Source organism: Pholis gunnellus (assembly GCF_910591455.1).
Source record: "Pholis gunnellus genome assembly, chromosome: 6".
Taxonomy (NCBI): domain Eukaryota; kingdom Metazoa; phylum Chordata; class Actinopteri; order Perciformes; family Pholidae; genus Pholis; species Pholis gunnellus.
The window spans coordinates 14,482,238-14,509,511 of NC_136532.1; the positions used below are offsets into that span (position 1 = coordinate 14,482,238).

The following is a 27,274-nucleotide window of genomic DNA, read 5'->3' on the forward strand; positions in this document are numbered from 1 at the left end:
ATAGATAGATAAATAGCTCTCTAGATATCTAGCTTGGACCTCAATTGATGGGATTTCACATACGGCAGCAGCAGTGCTGTTAGGACAGGGAATACCACCACAAAATAATGTTTTTTCTCCCTCTGATCAATTTTTAATTTGGCCTGTGCAGCCGAGCCCTTGGCGGGCCTGGCCCCGGTAATTATGGTGGGTTATTGACAGCTACCTTCCCGCGGGATGCTATTTAAAAGAGGTTTAACCCCAGAGCAAGTCCAGGCCCCACACCCGCCTTTGAAAGTGTCAAGTGCATTGATCTGAGCTGCGGGATGTGCTGGGACCTTCCCACCTGGAGGTGTATGTATGCCTGTGTGTGTGCGTGTGTGTTTGTGTATTGCTTGCAGGGCTGCTATTACAAGGCCATGGCAAGAGGGCGCATCTTTTGACCTCTACACACACACACACACACACACACACACACGTACATACAGAAACAGTCCTCTGGCTAAACCTGGCTGGCTGGAAAGAATGATATCTTGTCTAGCCTCTGTAGCCACCTGATGCCCCAAGATAGGCTGTACACGCACTGTATCTACAATGTTGTAGCCGGGCTGCACACTCACACACATACAAACAGGTTAACTCACAGCTCGGGGGGAATTAGAGGAACTAATGAGAAAGGAGGAGGAGGAAAAATGGTGATTGGAGAGACAGAGAGAGAGATATATCCTCACAGCACGCAGGCCCGTGACACAACACAGGCAGATACCAGAGTGTGCAGCTGATGTTGAAGAGGACATCATCAAGCTAAAAAAAAAAGAAAAGGGTGGGCAGCATGACAGAAATTAAAAGAGGATTTCTGTGTTTAAGTTTGTCTGCTTTGCTGCCCCCTTTCAGCCTCCCATTGAAATTCTGGGCAGATACAAACCCCTAGGCTTTTGACACACTTTTGAAAACACCACACCCCCTCTTCCTTTCCAGTGGGTCTCCAGCGTCGAGCCTGACTCACTATCGAGAGAGAGAGAGAGAGAGAGAGAGAGAGAGAGAGAGGGGGGGGGGGGGGGGGGGGGGGGGGGTTTAAGAAGGAGGGGGCATTCCAGGGATTATAGATCCGTTTTTGTATTAGCAACTTCAAAATTGAATTAAGTAGTTCTCGCAGACAGTATATAGTTGTGGTTTGTGTGCGGTTGTGTGTATACATATATGCAGTTAACACTTCGGAGAGTTGTCAAGGTTGAGATTGTGGATGAATTCATTCATATTTGAAATATTATTGAATGCACAGAAACGGAGATTAAATAAGAAACAATGAAAACAAGACTTTTGACCATCTGGAAAAAAAAAACAGCACCACCAACTGAACTTCTACAGAAATCTTGACTATAGCTCACAATGATGACTTGTTCATCGAGAAATATATTGAGATTTCTACCCCCAGACGAAAACAAACTTTTCTAAACACACAGTAGCCAATAGCTAACGTCTGCAAAACCGAAAGATGGCGACTGCTGGAAAACGTGAGGGAAAAGTGCTTCAAAGTAAAAGGACAAAGGTACTGGAACAATTATGGCTTCCTGCTTCTCAACTATGTTGTGTCATGAACAGATAATAGATAAAGGAGAGGTGAGGCCTCACAACAGAATTTGTAAGTTTTCTATAAATTTGGACACAAACTTACACAAGTTGAAAGTCCTACTCTTAACTCCTACAGCTACTATAACTAATCATCCCACCTTTCGATATCCCCTCCTTCCTCAATTACTCTGACTGTAACCTCACTCTATCTCTTTCTCTATCCCCCATCCCCCCATCCCCTGCAAACTCCACAGCGCCCACCCTCCACCTCCACCATCTCAGTCTCAGGATGCAGAGCAGTGACAGGGCCAGAAGGTAATGATACAGCTGCCATGATGCAACAAGCAGACCTGTCGACTGTCAGGAATTGAAATCATGAAGGAATAAGCTGTCATTAAGAGGCCCTCTCCCAGTAGTGGAGCTGTCAGATGCCTGCCTTCTGCCTACTCTCTCTCTCTCTCTTTCTCTCTATACTCCCGTCTCTCCTCTGCCAGTCCCACCCCATTTGCAGTCACTCCCTCGTCCTCCTCATTTCTCTCTTCCGGCTTCAATCCTCACTGTACCCCTCTCCTTCTTTCCGCTTCTGTCCACCAATCATAACCCGTCTGTCTCTGCATCCCCCCCCCCCCCCCCCCCATCCTCCATCTCCTATTCCTCTTTTCCACTTCTTTCCCCCACTCAATGGTTGATGATGGAGCATCCTCCTCTCACCTGTCATTTTAACTCTAGGATACGGGAATAGAACCCCTTCCAAGTGCACACACACATGCACACAAAGACAACATGCAAGACAACGTTCCCCTTAACCCGGCGGCACCGTACACTGTGGCAAATGCCACAAGCATCCCCTCTGCCCGATGTGATGCATTTGTGTCTGTATGTTTTCTCTGTGTGCACGTGTCTCTGCTTGATATTTTAAACTCATCTTTAACATATACATTTTGCCAGCTTATTAATGTGTCATCATCATAGAGCAGCATGACAAAGATTGTGATATCTTTTGACAGGAGCGTGGTGGATATGGGAGGCAGAGTGAGGCGATGGGGCGTAAATGGTATGTAAGACACAGGCTGCCCCGAGATTCACGTTGTGATTATGTGTGTGTGTGTGTGTGTGTGTGTGTGTGTGTGTGTGTGTGTGTGTGTGTGCGTGTGTGTGTGTGTGTGTGTGTGCGCGCATGTATGTTGTGTAAAGGGCCTGATTAACTATAGCGCAATCAGCTATTTTTCCCATCGGAAGAGAGGAAAGGCTGACTCGAAGTTCCGAGGAATATGGCTAAGAATTTCAGAGAGGTGCTTTGACACAAGAATGTGCAAGCCAATACACACCATAGAATTGCAATGCATGCACACACACGCACACACACACACACACACACACTACATTAGTAGTGAGTCAAATTAACTGTTTTATCTATGTATGTGTGTGCTTGCTCATGTGTTTTGCAAAGCCACAAGCTCCCCCCATATTTGCAGAATGCACTCCGGTTGACCCTTTGCTGCGCACTTTGAATTTCCAATCAACTTCTCATGAGAAACTTCACATGAGCCGCACTCGAGGCAACTGATTGTTGACACGAAACATTCGTGGAAAAAGGAGCATCATCTAAAAATGATAAAAAAGTATACTCAAAATACCAACATTTGACCCAACACTGAACTTAGCTAAATTTGTAAATCCAAAATAATGTCTAATTGTCTGTCGTTGCTGTGTCACAGACCTGTCATTTCTCTGAGCGGTCATTCATTTGGGAATGTTTAGATCAAACATGTTTCATTCCTTGGGTGCTACATTCCTGTAAATTAAGGTATACAATTTAAAAGTGTCTTCAATCAATAATTCACCTTCTTTCTTCAGATTGTATAGTAGCTGTAACTCTTGAACATTTAAATAAAAAAATTACATCCACACAAATTTCATGGTATGATATAAAAAAAACCCACAAACATGCCAGTGATAGATGCGGACAGCATGGATTGACTGTAAACATGTGTGCCTGTCTTTCCAGTGCACACACAGAGTACGAGGCCTGTGTGTGGTAAATGCCTGGATGATGATTTGTCAGAGTGTAAGAACACGATTTCTTGTTTACCATGATGAATGAGCTGCACTCGCACTACACACACACCGTCTTCTCTATATCTAAGCTGTCACTTTGGCTTTCTGCAGTGCAACCCTGCCTTCTCCAACTGTAATACCAGCTCGGGTAACTGTAATTCAAAGGCTCGGGGTAGCCGAATCATCTGTTAGCACACACATGGGCACGCACGCACGCAACACAAACCTCCCCCCGTTGTTGTACACAGCAGGAGTGGGCTTTACACAGCAGTGAAAGTCTTTATAGCATTCAGATGGACGAAACGAGGGAACAAGGGGAGAGGGAGAGCAGGATCTCCCTTAAGTCAATTTGAACAGCAGGCCGATGAAATTACACAGGTAGTCGTGGCCAGGCTGACAAATGAGCACAGAGATGGGGATGAAAATAATAAGACGGGCAGAGCCACCCTTTGCTTGCTGACTCACAGATGTATACACACAGATGCGATCATATTGTGGGAAAAGAAAAAGTAATCTATATTTTACATTATGTCTTCCCCTCTCTCAGCTCATTCACTCATGAATACACAGGAATACATAGGAATCTCGCATTATGGGAATGCATGCATGTTTTCTTGTACAATGACGATCAGGTTGAAGAATATGCTTCATTTAACTAACAAGATCAATATAAGAGTATGTTTGCACCTGTGGATGAATGTCTGCTTGTTATTATTTGCCTATGTTATTATATGATGCTATGGGGTTCAGAAATTGTTCAGTATCATATCATTTCTCATACGACCACGGGACAAAGTTTCCTTTTACACTCAACACTCGAGTAAATTGTACAGAAAATGAAGTACATCCTAAGTCTGAGCTATGAAAGCACACAGCAACAGCAAATAACCCACAATCACGTTCAAGCCTCCAGCCAAATACGACACTCTGCTTCTGACTGTGTCACAACTCCTTCCAGAGCCCCGAAATGCCCAAGCCTGCTTTTCAAATAAACATTGTGCCAAAGCAATATCCCATAAGGCTAACCACTGTGGTGTTGGTGATACAAACGACCACACGATGAACACACTGCATGACTTGTTCAAAACTACCAAACGAACCAAAGATGTGTCACAGTATACTTGTTGCAAAGGAAAGAACTAGAAGAAAAAGAAGAGAATGTAAAGTATTGAGAACTAGCGCCACGACAACGTGTTACATGCAGTGTCCTCGGTGCACTAAGCCTACCCAGTCCCTCTTTGTGAAACGTGAAAAAAAGACATCTTGGATCAGAGATCAGAAAATCTGTTCAACATCCAACAGAATAGATTGAACCTCTTTTGTTGTGCCCCCTACCTCTATGGCTCTGGTGATGAAGGGGATTTGTGTCCCTGAGTCCAGGTCCTGGTTGATGATGAGTCTACGGGCCCACTGACCGGCCCGCACCACACCACTGCCCTGGATCAGCACCAGCAGCTTAGAAGGGTTGGATAAGGCATCTGGGCTCAGGTAGATAAAACTGGTGGCTTCATCTTCTGTAGCATCCACCTAAAGGTTCAGGAAAGCACAGAGTTATCGTGTCACTAACGGACAACAGACATATGTGTTCTTTCTCAATGATGTCCATTTGTTTTTTTAAACTGCTCAACAGGTTTTGATTATGACATTGTAGGCTTTGGGGAAATGTAACTGCATTTCATGCAACGGCAGCTAAAGGTGATCAAATTGTGATTTCTGCTGCTTCAAAGAATCTCCTGATAATGATTATGAAGTGAAACGCTGGAAATTGTCTTATTATTAAACACAAGTTTAATGAGAAATGACCTTCTCCTCTGTGGCCTTTGTAATTGTAAAAGCTCATATGCATAAGCACACTAATCATCAATAATCATGATTAAAATTCAGTCTTTATGTGATTAAAACTCAGGCAGAAAGGAATACAGACAAAAAGAGAGGCTAAGTGAGCTGGTGAGTGTTTGTGTGCGTGCGTGCGCTCCGTCCACATCCCATACGTCTTTGCATCCCTCCCAAGTATGCCTGGAAGAATCTCTAAGGAGACAAACACTGTCCATAAAAGCCATGGGTGGCAGCTGCAAGAACTTAATCCAAGCAGACAAAGAGAGCCGAGTGGGGGAGAAAATCTTACCCTTTATTCTCTTGTGCTCCCTCATTCCCTTTCCCTATACTTGGCTGTGGTTAATCTTCTTAAAATCTGCGGTCACAAGTTCAATGCCACGCAGGTGGACAGACCCACCACTAATACACAAATACGCGCACACACACATGCCATATACACGCAGGCGGGTGGGCAGCAGAAAAGCAGAACAGAGCAATTTTCCAGAGGAATAATGAGATAAATAGGCCAAGCAGATAAACCAGTAAAAGTGTATGGAGGCGAATGAAAGGCGCTGAGTCCCTGGCTAGGTGATTTATGGACACTGTTAGCGCTGGAGCTAACTCTGCTGTGCTTCTAAACACCAGCTCTGCCTAACACCCATATAAACGCAGCCTGAAAAATGAGCACAACTTTTATAAACAGAAAAGGAGCAGGGATGGAGGGGTAGAGGGGGGGGGGGGGGCAAAAAGAGACAAACGTGCTTCCAACAACAAATAAAAAGGGATCAAGTGTGTGCTCTGAGCCTGGATGAGCTGGGCAGAGAATAACTCTGTGATGGCAGAGTAGAAAGTCCCCTTCAGCGCGAATGAATGCAAAACAGATTAAGCATCAGCATGCTGTGCCTCTGCGCCTTTGAAATGACACGTCACAATACAGTTAATTTGTTGAGGAGACACTTTTGCACAAAGGATGTGGGCAGAGGAGGGGGTAACAGAAAGAGAGGGAGTAAGAGAGAAAGTGAGTGAGATAGAAAGACAAAGACTGATAGAGAATGGGGAGAGCTGACTCCTCACAATCCCCTTTTCTTTATTTTTATTTTTTTTAACAGGACACTCAATATCATAATCACACTCTGAAGCCGAAGCATTTACGCCAATTTTCATATTTAATACTCCCTTTAATCTTCATGGGCATAATTCAAAGAGGAAAATGCCTCTTTTCACTCAGGGTACTTACTGGCAGGATTGCTTTAGTCATGTTGCACTTTTTCTCCAACAGCTCATAAACATACTGAGTGATGATCTGGAGAGAGAAGAAAGACACAGAACACACACACACACACACACACAGTCAGAGATTACATTGAAAATACAGTCTAATACAATTAATATTTTTATATTACCGTTTATACAAATCCATCCAACAAAAGCCAACTAAACTATGTATGTATGTGTGAACAAGTAATAGCAACCACCGTCATGCATGCAAGCAGAATAAAAAACACTATTGAAAACCCTTGTTTGCCCTCTGGTATGAGTGTGTATGTGTGTGTACATGAGCGACTTGAAAGAGTCTGGATCGTACTGTGTGAGCTGTGTGTGTGGTGTGTGTGTGTGTGTGTGTGTGTGTGAATCACAGTGCAGTTAGAGTGTTGAGGTTGTAAGTGCCAGGAGAGGAAATCTCCTGTACAAGCGAAGGGCTGATGTAAGTTATGTTTATCCCCGCAGCCACAGCACTAAAGAACCTTGTATACCGAATCATTCCAACCCCAGGCCAAGCCTTTCATGGTTCAGTGACATTAACAACTTTCTTCTCCATTTTCCTTCTTTCCTTCTTTCCTCCTCCCTACATCCTGCTCAGCTGAGAACAGAGAAGCACTTTGTGGAACAGATTTTCGATTTTTGATCAGTTGTGAGAGGAAGACAGAGGAGCGGTGATAACAGTTGACGGGGCTCACTGCCGCTGGCAGTGAGCTGTGTTGGAGCTATTGTCGCTCTGATGATGTTTCACAAACACGTGCAATGACAGACGCAATGACAGGTGGACGGACCATAGGGCGAGCTGAGCAACATGCTTTCCTGTTCTGTAGTGACATCTCACTTTGGTTGGCTTTTGAAGCATCAGACTTACTAATTCAGGAAACCAAAGGCTAGCGGTGAAGAGCTACAAAGAGAGAGCGACCAACTGACTGACCCCAAACAGAGATCAACCAGAGACTGTCACGCCTTACAGCACAGAGTGGCATGATGCTCAGATCACATGCATGTGGAGAGGGGTGAAATGTTAACAGGTCGATATATATTAACACATTCAAAATGTAGAGATGGATCATGGGTCAACACATCCACACAAAGACAGAAACAACATTCAACATAACTGCTTTCTTCTAAATGTTAATATAAACCATCAACAGACTATAGAACTGTGCAAAATATGCAGTCTCCAGTTTAAACCAGAGACATTCACAAGCAACTAGTAAACCAATCAAAAGTAAACCTGCCCTGTGTAAGACATAGAACAGAGGTGAAGTAAAGCTACATGAAAATAACGCTGAATGTCAAAAAACATCTTGAAAGCAGGAAGCCAGACTCAGCCAAACTAACGAGACAACATTTCTCCAAGTTCCTTAGAGTGAGAAAATCTATGCCCTCAATGTCGGCATGGCTATTTAAAAAAAAAGTAACGGATTAGTACCAAGAACTGAAAAGCGAGTATTTTTGGCACATACAATCAAAATATTTCATTTGACCACGCTCTGAAATCTCAACGAGGCACAATTAAACTATCTATATCCATAAATGACATGTTCCAAACTCCAAACTCTTTTTAAATGGCATGAATGGGCATTTTGAAGCAAAAGAAAGAACAACAAAAGGCCACACACAAATGATCATAATATTATCATGCTCTTTCATCCTCAAAAAAAACTCAATGCTAACTTGGTTTACTGCTTAAAAGAACAGCATGCAAGAATGTCATTAGGCACCAGACAAATATTAGCCTTATGACAGTCAATCAAAGGCCAGCAGACAGACCAAGTGAGATGATCGATTCTAGCATTTGACCCTGTGAAGCGGGGAAAAGTGCTAGAGGAGCTAAAACAACCCCACGTCATCCAAACCCACCAAACCTCCAACAGCTAATTCACTAAAATGTCAGCCGGTCTGATGAAGACTAAAATGATTCCAGGCCTCAGTATGCTAGTGTTTAATGACATCAATAAGCCTCACAGGAAATTTCATTTGCACTAGGATATTTGTTCAGTGCCTCAGGTGGCTCGAGAACCATCTGATATAGAATAAGGAGAGAGACTAGGGAACAAGAGAACAGAGAAAAGTGGAAAGAATGCAAGTTTCGCTGTGTAAATGCATTTCCACTGATAAAAGGATACTGTAGATCATAAATAAGAATCTAATATCCAAGCTTGTATACAGACTGTGTGGTCATCTGTATGCTTAAGTTCGTAATAAAAACCTGCAGCCAGATTACCTTTGCGGTAAACACGATCCAAAGTAAGAGTTGAAAAAAGAACAATACTAGGATAGACTTAGAGCAGAGCCATACAACTCAGAAAAAAACAGAGTGCACACACACAAAAATCTTACACACACACGCACACACACAACCTCCTTCTGCGTGGGCCTCTAAGGACTATGTCTCAGCAGCTGATCAGTACAATAAGAAAAGCCTCTTTGTCACCTAATTACCAATGTGTTATTAGTGCTTTAATGAAATGCCTGCAGGAAGCAATGCTGAGTGCCTGAATTGTCGGCATCAGACGATAGGAGAAGCATGAGGAGTGGATTTGCCACATAATATAAGACACACAAAGAGAAGGGATGTAAGGGTGGTGAGAGACAGAGAGAGAGATACAAGCTGCCCAAATCAATTCAAATCAATAGGTTTCATGGCCATAAACATTCTTACAATGTCCTTCTTATCTGCTACAAATATGTAATATCATTCAGGCTGACAAGATATGGGTGCAACACAGGCAGCAACCTCCGGTTCTGCCGAGTGAAGCCAATGCAGAAGTGTCTTAAAACGTGCATTCTCTCTGCTGTCCAGCAGTGCACGACCCCTCCAGTTGCAAAAAGAAGTCTGATTGTATGGAAGTCGATGAGAAAATGACCCTACTTCTCACTTGATTTATTTCCTCAGTAAACATGAGTTTATGGTCTCAATAGCTAGTTTCAAGTCTTCTTCAATACAGCATGATCCTCATTTAGTAAATTATGGTCCCATTTAGAGTCAAACAGACCATAAAGTGGAGTATGCTTTAGGGCGGGCTTACTGTGATTGACAGGTCGCTCCCGGCAAAATCGCCGAACTCAAGGATTCAAAACGGCAGTCCACAAATCAATGGGTGACATCATGAGGACTACGTGCACTTCTTATATACAGTCTATGGTGCAACATTGAAATGTCAATGTAAGATTAAATTCTATCATAAAGAGTGAGGGCCAAAGTCCGAGACTGAACAATTTTTACATCTAAAGACAGGGCAACGGCCATGAGTGACAGTTTACGAAACATTTATAACCCTCACTGCCAAAGTCAGCCTTCAATAAGGTTAAAAGAGCAAAAAACGGGTAAAAGTGGAGTTTCAATCGACCATAGGACAGCCGGGTGATGGTGTATCCTCGAACAACAGCGAGCTTTCTACATGACCGTGAGAGCGGTCGTGGGAGAGTCTGAAGTAGACCTTCTGCGGCTGAGGTCACCTCTGTGTGTGTGTGTGGTTTGTTTGTGTAGAGGAAGCATTGTGGCGATGAAGCAAGACGAGGGGGATCAGGGAGGAAGGAAGGGACTTAGAGGAGGGCTCAGTGGGAGGAAAGAAGGAAGACAAGAAGGGGAACATGGAGAAGCAATCCCCAGGAGCCAGAAGTTTGTGCCAGCTCCCACTGCATTGAACAGCTGAGAGGACACGGGGTGGATGGGGAGAGAACAGTACAGTACATGGCCTCGATAAGAGACCTTTAGGTGGGTGGGCTGTGACATCAACTGCTTGCAAACTTCAGGCCATCCCCATACCAATCTCTTCATCACTCTCACTCACACACCAAGCCAAGTTCTTAATGAAGACCATTGTGGCTGCAAGTCGATATGTTTTTAACATAAAAGGTTAAGCTGGTCAACAACAATGAGGAATCTGGGGTAATTATAGGGGAGGATCTGAAACCAGCACTGGGAGACGATGGTAAAACATGACCGGATGTCACTGTAAGTTTCATCAAGATAGATTTAAGACTCTTTAAGACCAAATTAATCATGTCATAGTGAAATATATTTTGAAAAACACATTTTGAGTTATCAGAAGTCACAGTCACCAAGCTGTTTTAAGGCCTTGTGAGGCCATTAAGCCACAGTGGTTCATCTGATTGAAATATCTCAGAGTAAGTCATGAGCACAAACATACTCAAGACAGCAGCACATACACAAGACACTCATGTACAGACAGACACACACACACACCTCTTGTCTCTGTAGTCCAGAGCTCTCTCCAAAAGCCACTTAGCCATAGAAACCAGAGAGCACGAAGAGGCATCAAAGCTGTTTATATAATGAAACTGAAAAGGCTGTTCCATGCCGTATCACTGACTGCACCCAGGAAAGCATTCCTTCTTCTCCAGAGAATAGAGGAGAGGAAGAAACAGGAAGAAAAGAAGACAATCCCCCCCCGAACAATGCAGCACAACAGCGGCAGCAAGAGCAAAGCATGCTCAAAGGGAGAGAGACTGTGAAAATGAGAGAGAGCATGAGGCAATAGAAAGGTTGTTTATTTTAAGTCAGCCTTGTGTACCAACAAAAAGTGGTATTAAAATAGAGCCTATTGTTGTGAATTTGTGATCTGTCAGTTCGTGTGGGAAACAGAGAGAGAGAGAAAGAGAGAAAGAGAGAGAGAGAGACTGCTGTAATTCCCATGAGGCCTCTGTCATTCTTCTGTCAGAGGAGAGCAGGCTCTCCAGGGGAAGAGAAAGTTCTCAGACGCAGACTGACAGACAGACTGTTTACACTTAGTGTAGATATCCCTCTCTCCCTCTCACTCCCAGCACTACTCATCCTAATGGCATCGTAATGACCTCCTCAGGTGTTAACTGCGAAGCTGGCGGAGGTCTAATTCAAAGTAAAAAGAACTGTATGCCACCCTGGGTGCCGGCGGTAACAACAGATGCCAGCGATGTAACTCTTAGCCCTCCTGTCTTTTCTCTAACACCCCACTCAAACCCCAGCCCCCAGTCCAATTCCCTTCTCTTTCATCAACTCTAATCCACCTCACTCACTCCCTGCAACCTTTTTTTTTTTCTTTCTTTTTTTTCAGACTGTGTCTGCTTCCTCCTCCGTGCTCTCAGCAGAAGCTGCAGCGCAGTGTTTAAGAGTTTTGGGAATGGAGACGTGATGGCAGTCAGTGACTCCGGGCAGACAGCTGTCATTTAAAATCCCTCTTTAGAAAGAACCTATTAGCTTCCTAACAAAATGGTCCTCGACCGGTACGGGACCTCCTGATGGTTTGGAGTCTGTTGGTGTCTCCGGGGTTCACACTGTGGGCCTGATGCAACACTTCATGAATGGCTCTATGACTCTTTAAAGTTGATTCATAAGGTCGTTTGTTAATTAATAACTTAAAAATGGAATTCATCTCTTTTTTTGTTATGCGTCCACTACTTCCTGTGGAAAAACATGAAAACACAACGTCTGATGTAACAATCGAAAGGCTAAACCTGCATGTACACAGAGACTTCTGCACGGCCACTGGCAGATGATGAAGTTTGCATTGCAGCAATGTGAACGAATGAATGATTTCAGCGTAATAAAGATAGTACTGTAAGCTAACTTCACAAGTACACAATCAACGAGCTGGCCACAGACTCACCACAGGTCTTCCTCTGTGATCTGCATTACATCCCACATATTTTACTGCATATATTGTTTGTCCGGAGTCTAGCATCAAATTAAATGCAGATGATATTGTAATTTATGCATATTCTAGCGGTATAACACAAGTTACCATGAACTCAATTAATAATATAATACAAGAAAGAAAGAAAATTAAAACTATTTGGCCATTCTCCTCAGTATTTTGCTCAAGGGCACTTCAGCAGGGCCTTAAACGTTGGCCAGCTGGTCACTGCTATGACAACGCCCAGCATCCATAATGTGGAAACAGAGGGAGACAGGAAGAGAAAAAAAAGATAACAGAGAGACAGCAGAGAGTGCAAGAAACAGAAGAAGAGAGAGAGAGAGAGACGAAGAGACAGGGAGAAAAGGAGAGAGAGACGGCTTTCTAATTCAGCCATCTGGCTAGCTTTACTTCATTATAATATTCTGACGCTGTGTGTGTGTGTGTGTGTGTGTGTGTGTCTCCCATTCCACAGATGCAGGCAGAGCAGAGCAGAATCCTCATTTATTAACAGCTTAATAGAGCTCCATCTGGGCCAGACCCTATGCTTGTCTTCTATCAGAGAGATTCATCACCGAATCACAGGAATTAGACTACAACTGACACCTACACAGGCTGAGGTGACCCCGCTGCACTGAGCAACACTGCGCAGATAGTGTGCACTACAGCTGTAATGCGGCCATTAAGATAACAGCCAGAGCCATGGATGGAAAATGTCAGCACACCAACAGTCTGTGAGTTCTTAAGTCCGTGTTTGAGTACTATTTTAGTTTGAATATGACAAACCAGAATTGAAAAGAACACAATAAAGAATATATTACACCAATACTTTACAAACTGGGGTAAGTAGGAATACCAGAGAATAAGTCGGTGCTTAAACTCTTTATAGAGTGCATTCAGGACATAAAGGGATATTTCAGTTGCACTTCAGATTTGTCCTACTTATCCACAGACAGGCAACAATAAATGCCTTTTTGTATGATATTGCCATACCTTCAGACTACATAAACAGACATAAAAAGGCATCAGCGAGCGAGCTGACTCTGGGTAAGAGAAAAAAAACAGTACACTGTACTCTCAACAGTAAATTCAAACAGTTGCATTTGTGTGATTTAGTTTTTGTTTTATTGATCTTTTCTATTCCCTTTTCCTCAACCTGCCTTGATCTCTTCTATAATACATGATTTCCAACATTTGCTCCATTTAGCCTATGATTTTATGTAGTTTTTTGGCTGATTTATGTAATCAAAAGCATGTGCTATGAGTTGCCATTACACCTTCACAGTCATTCTGTCTGTTCAACGTTCCTCCTCTCTATTTCTGTCTCTTTCTAGTGGTTGCAATGGCTTGCATGTCTTTAAAGGTTATATTTTGCTTTTGTGCACCTTACATCATTCAATCTCAATTTACTGATTCAAGTTTGTTCATGATTCTTATTGCATTAATAATAGAACTGGCAAACAAATTAGGCGGCAGTCTAACTTAATGGGTAATAGTTTTTTCTCAGGCGTTTAACTGCAGCACACATGCTCATGGACACATTTGCCCTTAACTTATATGTACACACACACAGTATAGTCCATGGTACCCAAAATAAAGTTGACCAGTGCGGCTTAAAAAAAATGATTCACTGCTGCTGTGCTCAACCCAAATTTTGTTCACATCTCTTTCTCGTCTGTCTTTCTTGGAGGCCATCACACCAACATCCTCGCTCTCCCCTCTCTCTATCTGTCCCTTCATTCAGACGAGGCTGAAGTGCAAATTGGACATCTGGTGCTGTGATGTGTCTGACAATACAGCCTCTACCCCCAAAGCCCCCTCACACATGTACACAGACACACAAAACAAGACAGGACTGTGAGGATATAAAAACACTGAGGGGAAGAAAGGAGGGAGAGATGGACAGAGGAAAGGCAGATGTGTTAAGTAACTTTCAACAATTCAAAGTGCTTTACATGAGGCATAAAGGTACTAAGACAAGATATAAAAGAACCACAAGTCAATGTAAAAAGACAATATAAAAAGGACACGGGAAATAGGACTCAAACGGATTAAAACAAAGTAGAATAAAAGATTAACATAAGCTGAAATAGAACAACACAGTAAACGGTATTTAGGCAGTAGTAGAATTTAACTGCGCAACAGATGCTAGCATTGAGAACAAGCTCGGCAACGGCAAATTCGCTCTCCATGTTTAAATAACGACCTATTAGAGGAGGCTTGTTTGGGTTTTTTCCGGGAAAAGGGTCACGTGATAGGGGCCTGACACGACGTGGATTATAAAACCCAATCAAGGAAGCGAACGTAGTGTCTGTGTCACTGTTTTCAAAGGTGTCTTCCTAAATTCAGTCGTGTGGTTAAAATACAACTAAAACGGCTTAAGCAGCGTTTTCAATCGTCCCTGCTCTAGGGGGTCTAAAACGCCGGAGTTGTGCGGATGCTAGGTGTAAAGCAAAAGTTATACGTTTTGGAACGAAAACCATGCAGTGTGGATGTAGCCGGAGGTCTGAGACCCATATTTTGCTATAGATCGGTGGAAGTGCCCTGGAAGTAGCTCTCTCTTTGTTAGATGCCCTGTCGTCAAGCAGCGCCAAGAACAGATTGAAGTTATGAATACAGTTGATCCCTGTCAGACCGCAGGTTTTGCTGAGCCATGTGTTGAGTCCTACGAGTCTGCTGGACCTGTCGACCTATTAAACAGTTGGCGTTGGTTAACTAATAAAAAGACTGGGATTTCAGGTTGTCCAGACAAGGCTGGCACACTTCGTAATACTCCCACGTTCAAACTTAGCAGCAGCCATCTCCACTTCATCATTTCTGGCTTCATCTCGTTGAGCCTTGGGAAAAGTTATGGTCTCAATGAGAGATAGCTGTCCATTGACATCTTGTCGAGTTGAGTTCTGATGAGCTAACTCCCCGACAGAAGACATTGGTAGAGTGTCGTGACTTCACAAGACTTATCAAGCACAAATATCCTTGTCTCCAGTACGGCAGTTTTTTGACACTTTATAACACGTCTGTGCACATCAGTTCTGTTTGGGTCACGTTAACGTTGTGGGTAGCAGAAGACAGCTCAAAGTAGATTATGACAACCCAGAGTTGTCATAAATCACCCTACGAAAGGTTTAGTTGTAATAGGACACCTCCTTAAAGTTTTAGCATTTGGAGATAAGTACGAAAAAGTAGCAAAAATGGAAAGCAGGTGAGAAAGGTGTCTGCACTGTAGCAAAGCGGGAAGCCGCCATCCTTCCTCCAGAGGAATGGAGGAAGGAAGGGAGAGAAAGGAACGTGATTTAACATTAGGGGGCAATGATGATACCAATCTATTCACACTGCCGGGGACCAACACATGAGCCCACGTCCTTGTGCCATCTTACACAGCTCTCAGGCTGAATTGTCGCTAGTTCTCGGACCGTCTCAGGTGGCAGGTTGATAGAGGGCATTTGGGTGTGCTGTGAAGTGATGTTGGCCCATAACAGGCCTGTCTGCATTGGCGCTTATTCTACATTCTTACATTCTTACATTCCACATCATATGTTATATCTATTTATTATTGTTATTATATATGTATGTATATAGAGAGAGAGAGGGAGTGAGTTGAGAATTACATTTACCCTCATGACATCTGACAAACTCTCTCATCCTGCTTGATGCAGAAATGAAGGAGAGGGACGATAAAAGAGACTAGAAAGACCACAAATGGCATAGATTGAGGAATTCAAGCACTAATACGTCTGCATGTGTCGGCCAGACGGACACAGAAATAAGCACGCCTGTGTAACACACACCCTTAAACACGCACATAGAGGGGCTGACTAAGCAGCATAACCCACTTTAACAACCAAAGGCATACAATTCAGTGGCTGTGTCTATTTATAATGGAGCATATTTCTTACCAGCAAAAAACAATGCATTTGTACTTGCAAAGCTGTATGAGAGAGGTACAATATTCATTTCCTTGAATCATCTGTGGCCTAAAAACAACAGACTGATAATACTGCTTATTCAGGTAGTGCTCCTTTCTTCTCAGCCAGTTAATCTCCCGCAGCACAACTCACACAGTATCCGTTCTCATTAAACAAGCTTGTATCAACACTGATTGACACCGTTTCCTTTTTTCTTCTCTAAAGAAGATTCTTCTGTCATTTCTTTTAATCACAAGATGAATAAAATTTGCATACATCCTGCTTGATGATTATTTATTTTCTCCAAATGTTCGGCCCCCCGCCGATGCCTGAGTTCAGCTAGTTTAAATGTCTGTGTGTTCTTTCAGGGCCTATTCTTGCATGCTACCAAATGTTTGTTTCTACATCCTTTTCAGATGCTGGATAGTGCCTGAGCAGGCAAAAGAAAAGAGGGGGAAAAAGCCTTCACAGAAGGCTGGCTCTCAGAGGAGCTCCTGTATACCTGCATTAGAAATAATAAAAACACCCAGGTAATCCCACAAACGGGTCTATCACTTTGCTTTGAACTTCAAAGAACACACACAATTAAAAGCACCATAGCAGGGGATGCAAACAAAAAAAAACTGATTACAAAAGAACATTTGTCTCATTATCTTAATGCATGTTGCATGTGGTGGTGCTGTGGGAGGGAATTAGAGGCAAACTTTAGGATGTTTGGACATGTGGTGATGCAGTCGGACGACCACGAAACTTCATAAGAGCATCAAGGAACTGTGGCAAAAATGTATCGATGGGATTTTAAGACTGTAGGTATCCCGTGGCATAAAAGTTCAAATGTAGTGTTTAGTGTCTGTCCATGCTGTCGTGTGCCATTCACACCAGCCCTGCCTGCATCAGTAACTGTAAAGTCTCTAACGTGTGTTGGCATCTGCATGTTGCACAATCATGGAAAACTGTGGAAACAGTTGTTGATTCTCTTCTGCACATGTTTTGTCAGGCCTGAAGCATCCATCAGATGGAGACAGGCCTCCAGTACTGTGCGCATCACAGGCAGGTTGTTTATCTACATCGTGACATCTCGTCCCTTCTTAGTGTCTCAAAAGGCTTGGTAGAGGACTTTCATCTGGTGAGGAGGTTGGGGGTCCCAGGTTCAGTCTCAGGCCCGTGTTCAGATTTCACATCTCCTTTAGGCTCTCAGAATGAGTAGATTTCGAAATTTGACCACAAACTCAACTCATGCCTCAGCTCAGCTGACTAGTAGGTGACTAGGGTGAAATCCATTGTGCTCATCTGCCTCAGCAGACCCGAGGCCTGGACCACAAGACACGCCTCGGTTGAAACCATTCTTCGGTACCGGCATTTAAGGTGTTAAAAAGAAAGTCACATTGCCATTCATCCAGTATGTAAGAATGCGCAAGAGATCCACAGCCCCTTATACACACAGATTTGACCACATCATGTTTGAAAAAGAGCTGGGATCCGTAAGAGTCACATGAGCCACGTTTCCACCAAGCGGTCCACTTCAGTTTTGTTTGTTGAACATTTGGTTATTTTCACGTTTCCATTAGCAAAGGTTGTGGACAGTACCTGGAACTTTTTCTGGTACCACAAGGTTCCAAGCAAGCTGAGCCAATACTAGAAGGTGGAATCCAAACACTGCAGCACACTGATTGGTCAGAGAGAATGCGTGACACGGGACATCCTGCACAAAACCGCCATTTTTAAGTTGCCAAGATATCGATAATAGTGAATGGAATTCGCTGTAACTCACTTGACCCAGATCATTATCTTGCAGATCTGGGAGAATTCGTTAGCAAGCATGATTGCCATATTCACTCTGCTTTTCACCAATATAATTAAACCATGTCGCAGCTTCCATGTGTGATAAGAGCTACTGAGCCATGTATGTCTGCTCTACAACTACTTAACAACCATTGTCACATCTTGAAATGCCGTGTTACAAAAACTGGTTAAGACAGAAAATCCTAATAGACCCAGTGGAACGTGGATGGCCTGAAGGAAGCTTAAAAGAAATGTGTTACCTCTCCAAGAGCTTCATAGCGTTTCTGGTTCCAGCGGTGGAGATCCTCTCTGGCATTGAATACAAAGGGCTCTCCTGTTTTTATATGTCTGAGCTGGCCATCTGTGAGAGAAAGATGGAATGAAAGCAGTTAAAAACACACATCTGTACTGATAATGGATACCTGTATATGCGTGTGTGTGCGAATAGTGGATGGATCACTATTTCTGACTGGACCTGCAAAAGGACCTTTTTCTGTCAAATTAATCAAATTAAGCTTGACCTCTTACTCTTTCTATCACTTGTTTTATTCTGTCTCTTTTTGTCTGGTGGTCCTTTCACGTCCTCCCTTCCTCGCCCACCCCCATCTGGCAGGTATAAGGTCGGTGGATAAAGCAACGTTCTTCCAGTCACGACTCCAACGGCCTTCTGGATAGTCTGGCAGGCCAGCGCTGGACAGCTGGTATGGCAAAAATTGTCTTTCCCTCTCTCCCTCTTTTCACCCGTCTAAAAGCCTCTCCCCTTCCTCTTTAACTGTGTCAATCTTTTTCTCCCTTTCCTTCCTAGCTCACTCTGGCTACAGGCCACAGGTCTGTCCCTGTCTTTTCCACCTGAAATCCCCGAGAGCAAAGACTAAAGGAGGTGTGAAAATGGTTCTCAGGGTGTTTTTTGAGTGAGAGAAAGGTGGCCTGGCACGCATTAGCCACAACAACAACTGCTCCTTGCAATTCCTTTGAGAACGCTGTCTGGGCATCAGCCAATCACCCTAACCAGCACAGCTCTCACACACACACGCACACACACACCAGCAGCTCGAGCCAGGAGGACCAGGTGTGGTCAAACAGTAAGTATCACGAGGCGTAAGTATGTGTGTGTAAATTGTTGCAAGAGTGCAGTGTTGCCATTACAACACACAAGAATTGACTGAGAAGAAACAAAAGCTTTTTTGGGACCATGTTTAAGTGAATTATTATAATACACTGAAAACAGGGGAGTTTTATTTTATATAAAACAGTCATAAGACAGGAAAATGCTGTTCAGAAATGGTGCTACTTTTTTCTTAATAAACAATTACCCTCGTGTGGCTGTGGAACCACTATACGTTTATACCTTAGCAATGAGCCCATCGATCCTGCGGTTGACACTACAACACAATAAAACACTAAACAGTGTTAAATTTAATTTTGACCTTTATGACTGCAGAATTTGTAAGAGCTAAACCACTGAAAAGCACACATACTTAACCCAAATAGCCAGGGGGCTCTCATACTTTCTCAATTATTGCACAACGTGAAGAAACCCATCTCAGATATAAATAAATATAATATCTTTCCAAGATAAAAGAATGCATAAGCACTTTTTTCATCTCCTTCTAAATTGCCACCATTTCCAACCCTCTATCAATGTGATAAATCTTGCATTGCTAACACACTGTGTATTACAGAACTTGCTTTCATGGTTAGACGCTAGACAACGTGTAATCCTGGTACTGCGTTTGTCATCATGCTGCATTAAAAAGCAGACGAACACCTGAGAGGTAGAGCAGGGGACGAGTGAGAAGTTAGGATGAACCAGTGTGCACAAAAAGTACCTTGAAGAAAATCAATTATGCATTCATGGAGGGGTGAGGATCTAAACACTACTGCCTAAGAGAAGGAAGAGACGAGCTATAATGAAATCCCACTGTAAGAAAGGCGAGTGTGTGTGTGTGTCTGTGTGCATGAGGGAGGGAGAGATGAAGTGTGTGTGAATGTGAGCTGGGGGGGGGGGGGGGGTGATCAGCTCCATTGCCTCCCCCAACACAACCTCTCAGAGGAATAACGTTTTCTCAACTTTTCTCCTCTTTTCTGTCATAATTAGCATTCTGTTCTCAATTTGGCCGCTTAATTAGGTGTACATAACCTTGGATTTCCAGTAATGGAAAACTGGAGGGCTAGCGAGATGAAGCCATCATCTTCAGTGATTAAGATACCTGCAAACTATTGTACACAGCCTCGTCTGTATTCACATCATTACATGGTCAAATTAACATTTTTGTTCCACCTGTCTTGTAGCCTGGGTGTAGCTATAGAAATGCCTGCAAGCCAGAGCTACTGTGAAATGCTATCCTTCCAAAACAGGCCTGAGTGGAAATTGACAAGACATACAGATTGGGTATGGGTATGGGTATGGGTGTGTGTGTGTGTGTGTGCGTGTGTGCGTGTGTGTGTGTGTGTGTGTGTGTGAGCTGTGTTTCAGGTGGTTATTTTGAGTGGGGCAGGGGCAGAAATAGAGAGATACAGACGGAGGAAGAAAAGGAAGAACAGGAGAGAGAGGAGGGTGAGGGTGAGGGAGAAGAGATGGAGAGTCTCTGAATGTGTTCATCCCTCCATGGGAGACTGAGCTGGGACTTGAGGGTGGGGTTTGGGGGGTGGCGGATGGGGGGGGGGGGGGGTGTCTCCGTGTCTCTGTTCTTAGGCACAGCGAGGTTATGCAAATGCTCCGTCAGGCGGAGGGCAAGGCTGAGTAGGTTACTGACGGGCCGTAGAGTACACAACATGTCCCCCACTCAGGCAGCCAGACAGCCAGCAGAGACACTGACAGAGAACAGAGGGGGTGAGGAGAGAGGGAGATAGAGGGAGAGAGAGGGGCTACAGGGGAATACTAAGAGTCAAAACCACCACCCCCTTTCCAACTCTTTCTCCTTCTCTCCACCTGGTTTGATTAAAGCGAGCCAAGAGAATTCTAAAGAGACTTTTATATCATCTGGACACCACACCACTCTGGGACCAGCTCTGCTCTTTCCTGTCACTAATAAATGACACACACCTTTACACCCAAAATGTCCCAGGTGACAGTTTTAGGTCATTAATTCAAAAAACGGCCATCACACTGAGCAGAGCTGTAATTACACACAGACAGTTTATGTTAAAACTGTCTTAGTTTTATAAGGGATTATGGTAATGTTGCTTTTATGTCAACTTCCCAGCAACTTCAACATGAACCAAGTGGAAGCAACTAACTCTGTAGGCCAGAGGTTCTCAACCTCGGGGTCGGGACCCATCCAGTGGTCACACGATTAATCTGAGGGGTCACAAAACGATAAAATGGAGACTAAAGGAATGAACAAGCATTGTTCTGCTACTCATTCAATTTTTGCCTTTTTTAAAATTCAGGATAGTTTTTACTCTCAAGGTCACTAACAACTATTCAAATGAAAAAATCGAAGACGTTTCAAAAGGGAAACTCACTCTTTGGTGAACATATTCAAGCTGTGACAAGGGGTTCCTTCATTTTAAGGGGTCACAGGCCTAAAGGGTTGGGAAACACTGTTATGGACGACATGTTATTGACAACAAGCCCATTTTATTAGGTTATGTGTCCTGCAGTTTATATCTAGAACACATGACAGTGCCAAGATCCAACTCTCTATTCACCTGAGCTGAAGTATTATACTTGAACTGTCAGCAGTGTTGTTCTATTCACTTAGAGTATATGGGATTTGGTGGGATTTTTTTTTGTTAGAGAGGAAGACTTTGTGTGCTTTGAAGACTAAAATATGCACTTACATTCGTTGAAGGCATATTCAAACTCCTCCAGTGTTTTGGGGAAAGTGAAAGGAGGTTCATCTTTCTTCATCAGTTCATCTAAGTCTATTCTCGACAGCAAATCTGAGGAGAAAGAGAAAAGATAAGATCAAAGGTGAGCAAAAAAATGTGACAATAGCTGCTTTCCTTTCAAAGAATGTCAAAGTCAAAATGTCATGCCATTATCTCAATCACAACATCATAACCTGAGAATATCTAGCAACATCACCTACATTACAATGTGATTATGTCTCCCTATTGGGTTAAGTTATGAAGCAACAGCAACGGCTGCGCCAAAGTCCTCCCTACTCGCTTCCTTAAACGTTTGAACTAAGCTTTTCATCATCTTCAAGTGGCGTAGCGGGTGGAAAAGATGAATATTCTCATCAAATAATTACAATTACTGACAGTTTTCACACAAACTGATCTGCAGTACATACGTTTGCCTCAAGGTTACGTGGATTATTTCCTGTCTCATGTTATCTGCTCTTGTGGTTAGGGTTAATAAAGCTAAACATGAGTTGGTAAGTAGCGCTTTAAGGTCATATAATCAAATAATTGAAGATTCCATTCAGAGTCAGATAGGCCACAAACCTTTTAAAGGCATTCAGTCACAAATCAGCTCAAGAGGCACACTCCTTTATAGTAATATGAGACAAGTGTGTTTCTGCCACACATGTATTCAAGTGTCACTTGGGCAAAATATTTTGGGATTTCACATTTCCATAACGCCCTCTATCATTAAACTTTAGTATAGTGTACACCCTTACAGGAACTGCACCTTCTTTTCGGTATAGTTTTCGAGACTGTAGGAACGCCTTCAGGGAGACGTAGGCTGCTGGATATCATCAGTGTTATGAGACGACTGTCGATTTGAATTTTGAAGTCAGACGTGATCAAAACATCACTTGGGTCAAAACAGCAGGCCTTTCTAGGAGAGTCTGTTTACATTTTGAAACACATTTGTGTTGTTGTTCGAGACGATGCAGGTGTTAGCTAAGAAATAATGAGGCGGCAAGTCCATAAAAAAAGAATGAAACTAAGACTAGCAACATGTTGACATCTTAACTTTAGGTCCATCATAACAAAGTGTACGTGGCCACAAAGGCTGTAGTCCCATTTTCAGTATAGTTGCTTTTCAGATTGCCCTTTCACATTTACCTTTGAGTGCAGTAGTTTTCTCTCTGTCCTCCTGGCCAGCTATCTGGGCCATAGTGATCCACAATATGTACAGCTCGGGTATGGCAGCACACAGATGAGAGAGCATGGGTCCTCCCGTCCCAAAGATCACTCAGATGCATCCTGTCACATGTAGGAATTGAAAATGAGAAAAATAACAACGACACATCGTCCTGCTGGAGCACATGTACTGTGTTACGTCATACTCTAACACGTCTGTACTTAATTTGCCACAGAATAAACGATAAATTCCCTCACGGTGGCAGTTAGCCAAACATAACACCTCACTGTTGGATCCTACACTCCTGCACACGCTTCAAGCGTATAGCTCACTGAATTAAACGGAGCAGGGGTCAGTCACACAGCAATAACACACTGCGTAAACAACTAGTCAACATTACTGCTATGAAACATGTAACTGTTAGCAACTGAATTAATTATGCAAACACAGCAAAGTTATTATTGCTTTAAAAGCACGCTGCGGGCAGTACAATACGCTCATTTTCACACGCTTAGCTTCCTCGGGCTGCTCTGTCGGTCTCCCAACCACAGTCAACATCTGTTCAATGTTTCGTACTGTTGCAAACAACTCCCCGGAATGTGTGCAGTCGCTCTACTTGGAGCCACTGCACGCGGGTAACGTCACAGTGAGACATTCGTGCTTTTATTTCACTTTTCTTTTTTTTTTCAGCCAAACAAAACACACATTTCGGAGAGGAGCGGCTGTTTGCAGTAGATGCATGCATGCATGCTTTTTGTTCGACTCACGCACCATCAGTATATGCGACAGTCCAGTTGCTGCTGCTTCCTTGATATTTCTAAAACAGGAAGGACTCTGAGCTGTGGGGCGCGTGGAGAACGTGAAGCTTCCGGGTTACCGGGGCAACGGACTGGAAGGGATATTTAAAGAGACAGTAGCACGGCAGCTGCTCGAGTTTATACAGATGTTTTCTCCTGTGTTGAGATTTCTACCTCACGGCTTTGTCTACTTTTTAGTCGATTACATTTATGTCACAGCTAACCTTACTGCATACTTTTTAGATGGTCTAAATATTGTGTCAATAAATGCTTTTCATGTAAAAAATAAATTATGATGAATTGTTTTTGATCACACTACCCCATGTAAAGTTGTTTACATTTTCGTAACAGGTATTTACTAGTGATATTTTCACTACAGTTTTTTGAATGATTTACTTTATGTATTGTTTGTATATTCAAAAATACAATTATTATAAAAGATATGATACGTCCAAGTTTACCAACTTATACATTGATATACATGAATCAATAGTAAACATGAACTTGTGCAGGAGAGGTAAGAAGCTAAAAGCTTTTTCCACATTCCAGCCATGTCCAACAATCAACACTGTAATTAGGAAGTTACCAATGTATAAGCGTTTTTTTTAGAGTGAAGATAGGTAATGAATAATTAACAATATATATTCACTTGAACATGAAGTTACATGTTCCAGTAACGTGAAGTATTGCTTATCAGTTTTCTTCACTTTTATTTAAATAACATTTTAAATCCAGGACTTGAGATGTTGTGCTTTTACTTTTGGCTTTACAAAGGATCTGAATACTTCCTCCACCACAGATAATTGTTTACATGCGAATGATCTCATACTATGTGATTACTGAAGAGAAAGAGGGCCTAGAAAATTAAAGGATACCAAAAAAAAAGCTCAAAAGAATACAAAAAAAAAACTGAATAAAGTCATTATTAATGTGAATGAGGATCTAGTGAGGGTTGGAGGCAGTTGCAGAGTCCCAGGGAATTTTTGCACTAGGCTGTCTGGTTGACTCCATGCAGGTGTGTGCATGTGTCTTAAGAATACATTAAGTTCACACTTCTCACCTGACCGTTTCACTTTATTATGTTCTGTGTTTCATAAGAGCAACTACACGACGCACTGATTGTGTTTAAATTATGACACACTGTCTATACTATGAGGACAGTTTGTATTTTATAGAATCCCTAAAGTGCTATGATGTATTAACCATACAGTATATGCATTACATGTCAGATTCATGGCAGCTAAATGAACTTTAGAAAAAGGGAAAAGATACAACCATTATTTGTTTTTACCATCACAATAAAAGAGAATAGGGCGAAGATCAGGAGGACTGTTTCTCCACCTCTGGCTTAGGGAAATCAGTTTCCTCTTGAGAGAAGCTGTTGTGGTGGCTCTGTTCAGGACGGTTCTCACAAAACTGTCAGAGCGAAATGGATCAGAGTGTGTTGCTTTAAAACGAAAAGAAAAAAGATTTGGTTGGTTTCATGGTTGAAACTAGACCTGCCAGACTCACTGATACTGTCCCACAGGTGACTTACCAAAAACCACCTGCACCACCCTGTCCACCTGTATCATGCACCTGCAACTGTACTTTATGTCGTGTCTTTTTGATTTACAGAAATAGCCTCCTGGTTAAAGTAAAGCTGCATGCCCTACTTCTGGACGGCCTTTAGAAGTTGGAAGTGTTTCTCAGGGGAGCTGAGCTACCCTGTTTCCTCAAGCAGAGCGCTGGAAATGCACCAACGGGAGACCCAAATAAGAAAAAGAGATGACATATTGTGACACTGATATCCACTGTGTTTGACAAGATAAAGGAGATGCTTTTCACTTACTTAATACTCAATGCAGCAATGTGAGTTTGTTTTTTTGTCAATCTTGTAACTTCAACCTAGTTACAAATTTGATTTCTTCAGACTTAACTTGACAAACAAAAAAAAGTCTGGCAAAACCAGGAACTCCTCCATTCACTGTGATTTGAGATAATTCATCTCGAACATAAAGCAGGAACATCTTGGTTGGCTCACAGAAGAGCAAACATTCCTGCCAATGTTCAAATTTTAGGCCTACATGAAGCTTATGGAAGAACTTTTCGACCTACTATGTATATAACAATGCATTGTTTCCCTCTTTAGTGGCAATGACTGTGTGTTGTGGCTGTGTATTACCATAGGTTTGGAAAAATAGTGTCATTCTTGATTTGTATACAGATGCATTATGACTTGTTCTAACTTATAAGCCAAATAATATAGAATTTGGAAATGACATGGAAATGAAGTAAAACCAGGGAACTCCAGCAAAAGGTATGTCTTCCTGTAATGTTACCATGTTGGCTCGCCACATGCTGACACAAAGCTCGTTGTACTCAATTGATGAACATACAAATAAAACCAACATGTTTCTGCTGTGAGAGTTTGCTGTGGTGTGGATAATGCACTCATACACCAAGTGTAATCAATTGAAATGAAAATCAGAGGAGTGAAAATGCTGTGACTGTTTATCCTGCATGAATGTGTCATGATGAGCTCTGGGAATGTTTATGTAGGTTTGATAATCCCCAATTGAATACTGTATAATATTATTCAATGTATTATTTGTGATGATACATTCTTTGTAATGATTGGTTGTGAATTATACTGTCAGCTTTTCTGACAGTTGTCTTCTGAACCCATCACCCAGTGGAAATACAAATGGATAACCCTACAGGTGCTTATAGGAGGCAGAAAGAAAGAGATCAAAGCAGTTCTTTCACAGAAAGCAGTTCTTACAAGAACAGTTTGGCTAGCCAAATACTTTTTTTCTGCAACACCAAAATAAAACGTTTTTTATTGTTATGTTAAATATAATACATTTACAAAGACTAATGTTGCTTTTTGTTGCTTTTTCTTGCCTTTTAGCCTTTGTTCAGAGCCACAGGCAGAATTTAGCTGTTGAACATTTTGTTGTCTTTTGTATTCTCTAAGTGGTTTGGCGACTGCAATCTAGCTCCATTTGCATTAAAAATCTAGTTAAGGAAAGGAACATCTCTCCCTCTCTCTCTCAAGCAGGAAACGTTTTCCTGCTCTCAAAGGAATTGCTCAGGGTGTGCAGTAGCCTCTGTGAGCTGAAATTATTTTCTTGTTGGTGAAAAGAGCATCATTTGCATTGTTCCTTAATCCTTATTTGAACATGAGACACAACACGAAAGAACATTTGATGTATGGTTTAAAAATTGTTTAAAAAAACGCTAACCTCATAGTCATAAATCATCGTACATTATTGACTGCACAGAGATCACACACATTGACAAACAGAAGAAGCATGTTCAATGGTGAAGTAAGAATATGATTTTATTGTCATGTTTAATTCTAAAACATCCGATCTCATAAATAACAAAATATGGACAAACTTGGAAAAATATACTCAGCAATCGTATTACACATAAATGTTTTCTCAGTTTGCACTAAATTCAGATTGATATTACATAGTGGGGCAGCTTTTTGGG

The 27,274-nt window shown here is 42.4% G+C and overlaps 1 protein-coding gene across 1 annotated transcript in view; it reads right to left on the minus strand.

The window, feature by feature from the left end:
* arb2a (ARB2 cotranscriptional regulator A) overlaps positions 1 to 23,815 on the minus strand; it is a 142,517-nt gene extending 118,702 nt beyond the window's left edge. Inside the window, exons 1-6 of the mRNA XM_079160880.1 lie at positions 23,769 to 23,815; positions 22,979 to 23,119; positions 21,800 to 21,901; positions 18,274 to 18,374; positions 6,662 to 6,727; positions 4,945 to 5,136 (exon numbers count right to left, since the gene is read on the minus strand). Coding sequence (XP_079017006.1) covers positions 4,945 to 5,136; positions 6,662 to 6,727; positions 18,274 to 18,374; positions 21,800 to 21,901; positions 22,979 to 23,084 — 567 coding nt within the window. The 5' untranslated portion in view covers positions 23,085 to 23,119; positions 23,769 to 23,815. The remainder of the gene's footprint in view (positions 1 to 4,944; positions 5,137 to 6,661; positions 6,728 to 18,273; positions 18,375 to 21,799; positions 21,902 to 22,978; positions 23,120 to 23,768) is intronic.
* Between the last annotated feature and the right edge of the window lie 3,459 nt (positions 23,816 to 27,274).